The following is a 13,115-nucleotide window of genomic DNA, read 5'->3' on the forward strand; positions in this document are numbered from 1 at the left end:
ATGTCTTGCCAGTCATTCCATGCTAGTACTAGAGGGGGTGGTGCAGTCAGGAATTACAGCTCATCCTCAGCTGTGGTACCAAGGAATGTGAAACGCTACAGTGCTGTTAGCACCGTCTCATACAAAGGGGGCAGCAGTGTGGGCCCCCGAGGGCTAGGATTTGGTAGCAGAAGTCTTTCTGGTGTTGCGTCCTGCAGGCCCAGAATAGCTGCTGGCAGCTACCGCCCAGTGAGATATGGATATGGTCTGGGGGCTGCTAGGTTTGGACATGGCTATGGTACTTCCAGCTTTGGCTACAGGGTTGGCGGAATCAGTGGGACTTGCTCACCAGGCATTGCGCCTGTCACGGTCAACCCTCACCTCCTCCAGCCTCTCCACCTGGACATTGACCCCAACGTCCAAATGGTGAAACAGCAGGAGAAAGAGCAGCTGAAGACCCTCAACAACAAATTCGCTTCATTCATTGACAAGGTGAGTCATCTAAACAACTCGTATAGATATTTCAGTGGATGGAGTTAAAGTTATTCATTAACCGAAATCTTCTGCAAGAATGCATGCGGTTGGTAGTATTCAACTAAGTTTTACTCAGCGTATACACAATGAAATTAATGGACCTAATGTATTGATTTCAGCAGGTCTACTCTGAGGAAAACTTATTTTAATAATTATTATTATTATTATTATTATTAATAATAATATATTATTTATACTCCCGCCTATCTGGCTGGGTTTCCCCAGCCACTCTGGGCGGCTTCCAACAAAATATTAAAATTCAATAGTCCTTCTTATATAAACTTGAACTTTGAGTCTTCAGCACGCAGAGTAGTAGAATGGGTTCTACTACTTAATGCCAAACAAATCCAACTCCCAATTTAAGAGTACCGGATTTCTGTACACACTGGCCAAAATATTAGATCGTACAACACTGGAAGAAAGCTGGAAATCTCTCACCCAAACTGACACATTTGGAGGACACATTCCAGTATTCTGTACTACTTTGTCCCATGGGTAGACACAGAGCTTTTCCAAATGATTGGTGGGTAGGGAGTATTGTGAGAGGGGAAATGTTCTCATGCAACTATTGCTTTGGGCGTGGAGATCAGGAATGAGGGGAAGTAGTCTTTTAAAAAAATAAATTAATTGATTGATTGATTGATTGCAGCAATTCAATATGCCCAAACAGTAGACTATAAACATAGTAAAGGTGGTGATAAAATGTCAGGCTAGGATCTCAAAGACCAGGCTCCAAATTCCCACTCAGCTGTGATGCAGCATAGTTCTGGGCACCACAATTTAAGGAAATTGACAAACTGGAACATGTCCAAAGGAGGGCAATAAACATTTGGATGGAGCCTGGAGACAAAGTCCTATGAGGAAAAGCTGAAGGAGTTAGGTATGCTTAACTTAGAAAATAGATTGTGGCCACATGCATTCCATATATTTAGGGCACTATTATACCACTTTAACAGGATGTGGGTGGCGCTGTGGGTTAAACCCACAGTACGCCGGCTCCCTCGGCCAATAAAGTGAGATGAGCGCCGCAACCCCAGAGTTGGTCAAGACTGGACCTGATGGTCAGCGGTCCCTTTACCTTTATACCACTTTAACAGTCATGGCTTCCTCTAAAAATGTTCGTTACGGGTGCTGAGAGTTGTTAGGAGAATCCTATTCCCCTTCACATTTCCCAGAGTTCCCTGGCCGGAGGGATTAATTCTTAAACCACTCTAGCAGCACCTCAACACACCAAACTACAGTAAGTTATTTGAGATGTGGCTGCAAAGCCAAGTTTGAGTAGGTAGGGTCTGAGTGTTCCATATCCTCCATTATCCTGTCTCCATGCTGGAGGAAGATATAACTATGGTGGCAGGAAGGAGAAGGGCTGTTGAAATAGGACACATGCAGATAAATACATAGGGTATGTCTACTTTCATCATAACAACAGTTGTTTTGTGGGCGGGGGGAGCTAGGTCCGCTTCTTGGAGCAACAAAACAAGGTGCTGGAGACAAAATGGAGCTTACTGCAAGAGCAGAAACGAGTCAGGAGCAACATAGAGCCCTTGTTTGATTCCTTTATCAATAACCTGAGGAGGCAGCTGGAGGGTCTTGGTTGCGACCGAAGTAAACTGGAGACTGACCTGACCAACTCAAGAGATGTACTGGAGGATTACAGGAGAAAGTAAGTGGCATATATTTATCTGTGACACAGCATGTTTTCTGAAGTTGAATAAGCTTCATTTGAAGAAGAAAAAGCTTTTTTTGTGGGGTATTCTACTACACATGAACACCATACAAACAGGTCCTTAATATATGCAGCTCTTCAAAAGTTTAGTGACACATAGCAGATTGAAATAAATTAAATCTCTTTAATGCCAGTCTGAATCAACATAGATTTTGCTTATGCAAAGTTTGAAGATGTTGCTTCTGTGAAGTATTCCCTCAGAAGCAGCCATTTTCAAGGTCTCAGATAAGCCCCACTTGCCGCTGTTTCTGCATGCATAGTTGATTGATCCGTATGCACTGAGGCTAAATGCACTAAGCTATCCTGCAAAGACTTAACCCTTCCCTCCAGGACTTCATTCTGCAAAGACTTGTGATATTCTGCATTTGATACACAACACAAGGCTTATGCAGTGCAGCATAGATATCTGTTGGGTCGGTATATTTTAGTTCCAGGGTGTGGTCTGAAGGTTCATGAGATACCCACCTTGCTGAAGCTGAATAGGTCTGAAGACCTATCTGGGTGACCACCTGGAAACCACATTGCTGTTTCCTTGGGTTCTCATGATGGAAGTGATGGAAGGAAAGCAGGATAATAAGAAAACTAAATACATAAGTGTGATTGACCCCTCTCCCTGGCTCCTGTGTGCTGATGAGAGGTTCAGGAGGCCCATTCCCCGCTTTCATGGCTTATCCTCTTCCTGTCTTTACTACAGGGATAGCTTGACTCGAGAACCAGTGGTCCTCCATGAGCTGTTGCACTCCAGCATGAACGATGGTCAGGGGTGATGGGAGCTGTGGTCCAACTACTTCTGGAGGGCCACAGGTTCTTCCTCCCTTGTCTAAAAAGGATCCATATTCCCATGCTAGGTTAAAGAACTTGACCCTTAACTAAAGCTACATTCCCAGTCTCATACAAGAAATTAGATGATAGCTCTGCCAAAGAACATAGCACTGGTACATCTTGATTTATTGAACTTCGCAGAAATTGTGTTCTTTTACAAGTTGAAGGACTGGAAGAGCTGCTGCTGTTGCTGCTGGGTTGGAGACGAGGCTGTAGGAACCTGTACCTGTCGCACAGTGACTCCTGCCACACCTTACAAGGACACTAGTGCAGCTACAGGCAGCCCACCCACTTAATAGACTACAGTATAGTGTAAACACAACTTTTATATGCACTGGGAAACCAAAAAATAATAATGTGTGACTTTATTGCGATATTTACTGTGTTGCAGTGGTCTGGAACCAAACCCCCAATATCTCCAAACGATGCCTGTATTTCTTTGAACTATAAGAAAAACCCATTTGCTATGCTGTTCAAACGTCACAGACTTTTTACAGTGTAAGAATAGGGCCAGTTTTGGACTGTTGCTATTTTGCAGTATGAATCAATCGTGCGCCAGAAAATTCAAGTTGCACAAATAAGGTGGATTTGGTCTCTTGGCCAACAGATCTGCTTCACACATAATACGTAGTAAGGAAACTGATGGGAAAATGCACTCGGAAAGGTGGGATAAAGACTATGTTGAGTGACGTCATATACCCACAGTGCAAACAACTCAGAAGGAATGTCAATACGCAGTGGGGATCGTATAAGCTCTGCACAAATCTTGTGCAATCAGATCAGGGTGAGTGCCCCATGCACATTGCCTTGTCCAAAACTGATCCACTCTCTCACCAGGTATGAAGAGGAGTGCAACGGACGAACCCGTGCTGAGAATGAATTTGTAACACTTAAAAAGGTACGTGATATACAGCTTGATTGAAATGAGCATGGGGGCAGAGGAATCTGCCTTGTACCAAGTCAAACCATTGGCCCATGTCATCTACAATGACTGTCAACAGCCATGCTTGGGTTTCAAGCAGAGGACATTTCCAGCTCCACCTGGAGATCATGTCATGGATTGGACTTGGGACCTTCTGAAGATGCTCTAGCACTGTGCTATGGCCCCTGTCCAGTGACATCTCTTCTTTCTGGTGTTGGATATAAAAAGTGTCCATTTACTAGTTGTTTATCTAAAGACAGAGATGTGACTGGAGGTCTTCTTTCCAAGTTTCAGTGTTGTAAAGATTGGTTTGCAGGCTATTGAGAAAAATATCTCAGGCACAGCCAGTGATTTTTTTCCCCTGCAGGGACACAGGAGTACGTATACCCCTAAACACTTTGTGAATCTAAGTTTGGACTCATTGAGGGGCAGTATTTCAATATGGGTAGGAAAATGAGAGTACCCCTAAACAATTTTTTAAAGAAAAAAAGCAGTGGGCGCAACCATGTTGGGATGCTTTGTGAGGTGACTTCCTCTGTCTGTTTAATGGTAGGACCAGTCTTGGGGTACAACAGAGGGGGAAGCAGAATTGCATGTTGAGTCTACAGACAGGCAAATAGATCGGAGAATAAGATGGTAAGTGCAGGTAATGGGGAAGTATCTAAAGAGGTACACAGTCAAGAATCTAGCTGCTGCCCAGGTTAAAAAGCAAAACAAAATAGGCTTCACCTGTGATTATTCATAGCAAGCCCATAAGGAACCAATGAGGTACAGTACTGAAACCATGTTGAGACATGGAAGGATAGCACCATTCTAGCCCTCTCCAGACAGAAGATGATACTCAAGGGCTGAGCCAAAGCTGCTTCTTTCCTGAGAATGAAGAGCGAGATGGTTCTTCGCCAAGGAGCCAACCAGATTGGCAGGTGTATCTGACTTCAGCACTGGTGAAAGGACAGTCCCCTCCACGTCACAAGAGGAGACTGAATTGCATAAAATGGTCTGATTCAACAAGGGTATTTTCTCTAGTGAGAACTGAGCATGCTTAGTGGCCATGGGGTGTTGATTGGGTATTGAAGGGGGAAAATGGAATGGGGTGGCTGAAATCCTAAACAGCAAGCACTCTACACTGTCAGAGGTCCCACTTGTATCTGCTTCAAACAGGCTTCCTGCTCTTCTGCATGAAATGTTGGGTATGGGCCATTATCAAAGTACTCTGCCAATGGCCCACTGTTGTGTTCTGGGAAATTGTAATTTAAAAGCACCCTGTCTTACCATATGTTTAACTGGTCCCTAGGATGTTGACTGCATATACATGAACAAGGCTGACCTGGGAGCGAAAGTGGAAAGCTTAATTGAGGAGATCAACTTTCTGAGATGCTTGTACGAGGCGGTAATGACATTTTCTAATCTGCAATACACACTGTAGCCCACCTTTTATTGATGAAGTGGGGAAAGTCTATATTCCTTTAAACAGCAACAGCAACAATGAGAATGTATGGTAATAAAAGAGGGGGGAAGTCTAAGGTTACAGAGGCAAAATACAGAGGCATTTTGACATATGTCCGATGAGCCCATTTGATTTTTCAGAAGCACAACCAAACTTCGGGTATGTTAAGTCAATGCATAGTATTCAACCTTATGCAGCTGGAGCTGATCACACACACACACACACACACATCTATGATGAAAATTGGTAACCCACAGGCCAGATCCAGTCTGTCTTGTTTGAGACAGAAGTTTACTGGAGTCTCCCAGGCAAGCATGGAAGAAGTCCAAGATAGGCCAGTCAGGACCATAGACTGCCCATTGCAGTACCTGACTCAAACTTGATGCAGACAAATTGATACCCAGAGTGCTTGGAATGTCTCCCTGGCATAAATCTGGAGCAAAGTGAAAGCTTTAAGGGGTCCTGCTGTCTGGAGAGTTCCTCACGCTCCATCTCCTTAGGGAAAACTGACAGGCACTGCCTACTCCCTTGCAGATGGGAAATTTCCTTATGCCCCTGGACGTGGTGTGATAGTGGAGGGGTGGCTCCAGAACTGCAGGACATTCTGTGGGCAAATAATGTGAGTCAGAAGAGCGAGAGGGTTACCTCCTCAAGCAGAGAGGATGGAGGCATCACCAGACCTAAGTTCCCCTACTGCAAAGGGTCTCTGGTGTGAAGCTTTATCTGGTCTCTGATCACTTCATTACATTTTAATTCAGGTGTGCTGAAGGTTTTTTTAGTGTTCTTCTCCCCCCATCAACCCCCTTTCTTATGCAGCCATATGCCTTGCTGTGTATTCCACATCAGTCTGGGTGCATTCCCCAATGGCAAAGAATCTCTTTAATAATTCCTGGAGCCTTTCAGGAAGTAAAGAGTGGCTAACCGTTTTTGGGCCCAAGAATTCACCCATGGGCAAACTTCAGACAGGATGGGCACATGCCAGCAGTTGGTGAGGCCAAAAGGGAGTGTACCCATCACACACTCACATGTATTTTCTTCCATGCACACACACACACACACACACACACACACACAAGATACACACAGGCAGAGACAAACATACACAAACAAACAAACAAACAAACAAACAAACAAACAAACAAACACAGAAGCACTCAGCTTTCCTTCCTCAGCTGATTCATACAGAACAGCTGAGGAGGCAGGGCTGTCACTGCCCTCTCTGCTCATCAAAGGTTTGATCTGAATCAAGGCTCTGGGCTCCATGCAGCACTGTGTCTGCTTTAATACTCCTCCCCTTTTTGCTGCAGCCAGCAAAAATGGTGGGATATTGGGGGTGGGTGGGTACATCAAGCCGTTGACCTGGGAGTTAGTCACCCCTGACTTATTCCACCCCAATATATGTGAATCCCATACTGCTATGTCATGCAAATGTAATCCAAGATGGGACTGGTTTGTTCCCGTCCCCAAGGCCTAGCTTCTGAATAAGAGAGTGGCCCTTGAGAATGCAGAAAATGGTCATCTAATAATAACATACCCTCTAACATTTCTCCAAGGAAAATAGGAACACCCTATTCAATATTAATGGTGATGATGATGATGGTGATGATGATGATGATTTTACTATTTATACTCCGCCCATCTGACTGGATTGCCCCAGCCACTCTGGGCAGCTTCCAACATATATAAAAACATAACAAAACATTAACCATTTTAAAAAGACCTTCCCTTTAGATGACTTGGGGGTTGGATAACTCCATACTCTCCAACATTTATCCAATGAAAATAGGGACATCCTAAGGAAAAGTGGGACATTCTGGGATCAAATCAGAAAACAGGACAGCTTCTGTAAATCTGGGACTGTCCCAGGAAATTAGGGACACTGTAATAATAATAATAATAATAATAATAATAATAATAATAATAATAATAATTATACCCCGCCCATCTGGCTGGGTTTCCCCAACCACTCTGGGTGGCTTCCAACTGAATATTAAAAACAGTACAGCATCAGACATTAAAAACTTCCCTAAAGAGGGCCGCCTTCAGTTGTCTTTTAAAAGTAAAATAGTTGTTTATTGCCTTGACATCTGCTGGGAGGGCGTTCCACAGGGCAGGCGCCACTACCGAGAAGGCCCTCTGTCTGGTTCCCTGTAACCTTGCTTCTCGCAATGAGGGAAGCGCCAGAAGGCCCTCGGCGTTGGATCTCAGTGTCCGGGCTGAACGATGGGGGTGGAGACGCTCCTTCAGGTATACAGGACCGAGGCCGGTCCTGTATACAGGTGTAGAGAGGAATCTTATACCTAGCTTCTTACAGGAACTCCAGGAACTCCATGCCTGCATCTCAGATACCTCTGTTATTGTGCAAATGGATAACAGCCGAGCCCTAGATTTGGATGACATTATTGCTGAGGTCAAAGCCCAGTATGAAGACATCGCAAACAGGAGCCGCTTTGAGGCAGAGTCATGGTACCAGTGCAAGGTGAGAGTTAGATTTCTCAGGGACGAAAGGATGGTTGATATTGTATATGTTAGCAAAGAAAGTTCACAACCGAAATCACTAGCAGCTCCTGAAACATTTTCTGTCTTGATGGCTAAGATAATGCCGTTCACAGGTACTATCAGATAGATGCTGATTGCATTATTGATGTTTAAATACAAACTTTTTTTAAAAAAAGATGATGTTTTAATAAAGCTTGGTAATTTTTGTTTTAAAAAAAGGTGTATAGGAAGATTGGTGGGTTTAAAAATGAGATGCAATCTATGGTTAATTGTTGTCTAACATGAAATTTACTGAAACTTCAGTGAACTTTAGTAAACTATGGATTATTAAGAGGGAAGAGTTGCTTGGATAATTATGAAGTCTGACTGTCCCAGAAGGTATTTCACATGTCATGTTTTCTTTCTAAGTATGAAGAGATGAGGGCAACAGCTGGCAAGCACTGTGACAACCTACGTGACACAAAGAACGAGATCATGGAGTTGAACCGCATGATACAGAGACTGAAGGCTGAAATTGACAGTGCCAAAGGACAGGTAAATATGGGCAACTTTTGTGTGGGTGTCTGCCCCAATTATACCAGTTTGTTCCTGGAAGAAACTCCCAGCAAGCTGAGGAAAAATATGAAGGCTGGGCAACTTCACCCTCCAATTCTTCATGCTATTTGTGGGCAGGAAAATTGAGGGGTGTGCTTTGTGGAATATTGTTGGCATCGGATGAGATATTTGTTTCTCAATAAATAATCTTCTGGGATTTTTTTTTAGCCAGCTCTTAATGCTGAAGAAACTCTGTTGTTTGTTTATATTGATGAAAGCAAAGGGTGAAGGCGAGAGGACTGGAAGGAGCAGGAGCCATAGTGTCTATTAGCTAATAAGCAGGCACTGGACAGATCCAGAGCTGCCTAACTTCAGCAAGGTTGCAGCTTCGCGTCCTTTCAGATCACACACTTGGGACTATGTTGACAGAAATAAGAAATGTAGTTAATTTTTTTAAAAAAACCTAGCGAAAGCCTGATCAACTTTCTGTTAACTACCCCGAAACCTCCCACAGATATTTCACCTAAGCAGAATTCTCAGAATTAATTTCTAGTTTTGCTCTGGGCAAGATTTTTTTTTGGGGGGGGATCTTCATGTTTCCTGCTATAAAGTGTATAAATGAAGTGCCTGGTGCAACAGAGAGCCTTGACTTGAATTGTGTAATTCTTGCAAAGATGGTACAATAGCTGCCTCTCTGGGGTCTCCAGAACTCATTCAATGTGAATAGTTTTAGGTTCTAATATCAGTCACTCTCACTACAGTCCCTCTAGATCAGAGATGGGGAACCTCAGGCCTGGGTAGAAGCTCAGCAAATGTAGCCCTTCAACTTTCTCTATCTGGCCCTCAGGACTTTTCCCAGGCCACATCTGTTCCCTGACTATGCTTTGCATCCTGCTTAAGATTTTTTGGCCTGACTTGAATGTGTCCTTTAACTTTTAGTTGCCTGGATGGAGGATACAGAGGGGTGTGTGAATGTGCATAGAAACTACTCTACTGTACAGAGATAAAATTTACACTCCTTGCACAACCCTTTTTTGCCTCTGTCTCCATCTACCACTGTTTCCCAGAAGGGAATGTCATCCTCGGGCTGGAAAGATCTCCTTTAGAACTTTAGCCCTAATGTCCAATTTTTCCATGGTAGCTTAAATTGTTCAGGCCAATGGATGAGAATGTGTTGGGAATATGTCTCTGGGTTTTGCCTCTGCAGCGCAGCAAACTGGAGGCTGCCATTGCAGAAGCAGAAGATCGTGGAGAGATGACTCTCAAAGATGCTAAGTGCAAGCTAACAGAGCTAGAAGATGCCCTGATGAAGGCCAAAGCAGACATGGCCCGACAGCTGCGGGAATACCAAGAGCTCATGAATGTCAAGCTGGCCCTGGATATTGAGATTGCCACCTACAGGAAGCTGTTGGAAGGAGAGGAGAGCAGGTGAGTTGATTGTTTCAATGCAAGGTGCACACACCGGGTTGGATCCCGAGATAGTCACATGTAGAATAGGTCTGCTGAAGTCACTGGGACTTTGGCTAGTCATTACAAACAAGTCCCATAGAATTCCTGAGGTCTATGCCAGGGATGCGGGTGGCACTGTGGGTTAAACCACAGAGCCTAGGACTTGCTGATCAGAAGGTCAGCGGTTTGAATCCCTGCGATGGAGTGAGCTCCCATTGCTCAAGCAATAATAAAAACAAGATGAATGATTACAACTTAAAAACAAAAATAAAATACAACATTAAAAGAATGGAACATTAAAATATTAAAATGTAGCCTCATCGCAGGAGGAGAAGGAAAAGAAAAAAAAAAGAGAGAGAGAGAGAGAGGGAGGGAATCAAATTGGCTCCAAGCCAAAGGCCAGGCGGAACAACTCTGTCTTACAGGCCCTGCGGAAAGAAATCAGATCCTGCAGGGCCCTGGTCTCATGAGGCAGAGCGTTCCACCAGGCCGGAGCCAGAGTTGAAAAGGTAGATAAATAGGTACCACTCCGGCGGGAAGCTAAACAGCAGCTTAGTCATGCTGTCCACATCTGCCAATAAAGCGAGATGAGCGCCGCAACCCCAGAGTCGGCCACGACTGGACCTAATGGTCTGGGGTCCCTTTACCTTTTTATGCCAAACTAGCCAACATGGTGCCCTCCAGATGTTGCTGGGCTCCAATATCCACCAGCCCCAGCAAGCCTGGCCAATGGTCAGGGATGATGAAAAGCTGTCATCCAGCAACATCTGGAGAACCCCATGTTGGCTACCTCTGATCTTATCTCAGCATGACCCAACCCTTGAGGGCCACCATTTGGAAACTGATTTCAACTGCAACATGTGGTGAGCCACATGAACCAAGACAAGGGGGGAATCACTACAGTTCAGAATTCAACATCCATGATACAATGGAAATATGAGACTTTCCCATTCTCTCTGAACAGGTTGTGTGGTGAAGGGGTCTGCCCCGTGAATATTTGTAAGTCGTACTTCGCTTTCTATATTTTCACTTTTGTTATGGATCTCCTGCGCATCTCTCTTGAGTTTTGAACTAATGAAGCCTGCGTTGTGTTTCCTTGTTATTGCTGCAGCAGTGTGTCGGACCCAGGGAGGAGCTGTGTATGATTCTGATCCTTGTATCGGAGGAGGATATGCTTCGAGCAGCAGGACCATAGTCCGAGGTGGAGGGATTGTTGGAAGAAGCATCATGGCTGGTGGCAGTGAGCTGGCTGCCCCTTGCCTATCAGTTGGGGCACACAGTGCGGGAAGTGCAAAAAGCTCTAATGTCAAATTTGTGTCCACTTCCACTTCTTTTAGAACAAAATATTAAAACGAAAACAAAAAGGAGCATTCTGAAAGGGGAACTCAGTGCTTCAGCGGGACACCTAAACCTTCTAGAAGAGCATTTAGGGCTACTCTGCACACTCCTTTCTTTAGCCAGGTATGCACACCTGGTAGGGATGGGTGAGACATTCGTTCACATTAAAATGCAAACCTACCTAATTCACAGTTCTTGAAGCAACATGTGAATCAAAACACAAATGTCCTTAAAATTTGCACTTCTCCGAGTCTTGATATGTTGTTCTCCGACACGAATGACACCCAAAAGCATGCAACAAAGCATGTCTTATGGGAAAGTGCACAGAAAACTTCATTCCTTAGGGTTATATATTAAGTGGAATGCAGATGAAAATGCACCTTAATTTTCAGGTGGTCTTTTTGGGGGGGTTTTAAGGGTTGCAGACTGGTGTAGAAATGGGAAGAATTGAACTTTGGGTGGGGGGTTGGGGGAGAGCACCTGAGACCAATTAAAACTATTCCATCCCTATCACCTAGTTACAAAATATATATGGACTGTGTCAAATATGCACAGTGCATGCTAGTATTATGCACTCAGCTTTTTTTTTTTTTTTGCCTTCCAGCAGGGAAGCACATCTTTTCCCCCTACCACTCACAAGATTCCAACCGACAGTAAAATGCAGAACACACCCACCCAAATCTTCTTTGCTGACTTGGTCCTGGTGGGCAAGCTGTTTTCCACCATGACCAATCAGCTTTAAAAAAAAGCAAAGAAAAAGGCTTTTGATAAGCTTCTGAGGAACTCTGAGGTTCCTCGAGAGCAGAGTATGTAAACAATTGCTTTTTGCAATAAGCAGGGATTTGATTTTGTGGGGATCTCTTGGATAGATGAATGCTAAGTGGTGGCTAACTCCTTCAGATCATTTCATGCACACCAATGGGGCAACTACACACATGCAAAAACTGTCGTTTTCCAGCTTACCACACTGTCAGCTAGCTGCACTGATTTGCAGTTGCATTCCTTTATTCAGTGTACAAGTAGAGGTGGGGACATTGCTGATTATTCCTTCTGCTGTCCCCGTGGTTTGCGTTTCTCTTGGATTATTTCTGTATTTTCCAATAAACCTATACAGCAGCACATGACCTATAGTGTGATGGTATCTTAGCTTTATGAAAAAATGCAAGGCTCCATAAATAATTGTTATTTTTTCTGGTGTGAGTCCCAGCCAGATCCTATAATATATACTAATAGTGAAGTCATTTTTCAAGTGTGAATCTTTATGTAACCAAAATAGCATCACATATGCACAAGAGGAAAGTAATCTGCAAGTTTGGGGAAATCCCAAGGTTTGCAGAAGTACAAAAAAGCAAGTTTGGGGGTTGAGACTAAAATCATTTTGGTAAGGACTGAGCATGCATAGTGGGTATGCAGTGCTGACTGCCTGTTTCGGAGGGGTGGAGGAGAATTGAATGGGAGAATCCTGGAAAAAGAGTTTGGCTGGCTGGCTGGCATTCTGAACAGTGGCCCACCATACTGCAACATTTTGTTGCAGGTTCTTCATATTCTCTTTTGAGTATCCACAAACAACCTTTTTCAAAGCTTTGAATATAAAAACACATGGTAGGCAGTGTTCTTCTCCCACAAATTTAGGTAACCACAGCCAATCTTCTACACCCTTTCAGGATCCGAGTGCACCTTTCTTTAGTCACTGGCTGTTTTCTTACAACAATTCAGAGTTGATGAATACTTACTTATAAGGCTGCTGACATCAAGTTCCTGTACTAGAAAAAAATCCTAAACACCTGCTTAGTGGAGGGCAGTCTTTATGGGGCTACAGTGTCACACTAGTGCGCAGCCTCTCACTGCTCTCATGCCTGGTATAG

At 44.0% G+C, this 13,115-nt stretch overlaps 1 protein-coding gene across 1 annotated transcript; it reads left to right on the forward strand.

Annotated features, from left to right (window-relative positions):
* Window positions 1-11,624, forward strand: LOC310840170 (keratin, type II cytoskeletal cochleal-like; the record flags this gene model as incomplete). The annotated part of the gene is made up of 9 exons (XM_083729449.1): window positions 1-471; window positions 1,968-2,176; window positions 3,899-3,959; window positions 5,278-5,373; window positions 7,745-7,909; window positions 8,338-8,463; window positions 9,671-9,891; window positions 10,877-10,911; window positions 11,024-11,624. The coding sequence occupies 9 exons, from the start codon at window positions 1-3 to the stop codon at window positions 11,260-11,262; spliced, it is 1,623 nt and encodes a 540-aa protein (XP_083585575.1). The 3' UTR covers window positions 11,263-11,624.
* Between the last annotated feature and the right edge of the window lie 1,491 nt (window positions 11,625-13,115).

Source organism: Podarcis gaigeae (assembly GCF_964106915.1).
Source record: "Podarcis gaigeae genome assembly, chromosome: 2".
In the NCBI taxonomy this organism is placed as follows: Eukaryota; Metazoa; Chordata; class Lepidosauria; order Squamata; family Lacertidae; genus Podarcis; species Podarcis gaigeae.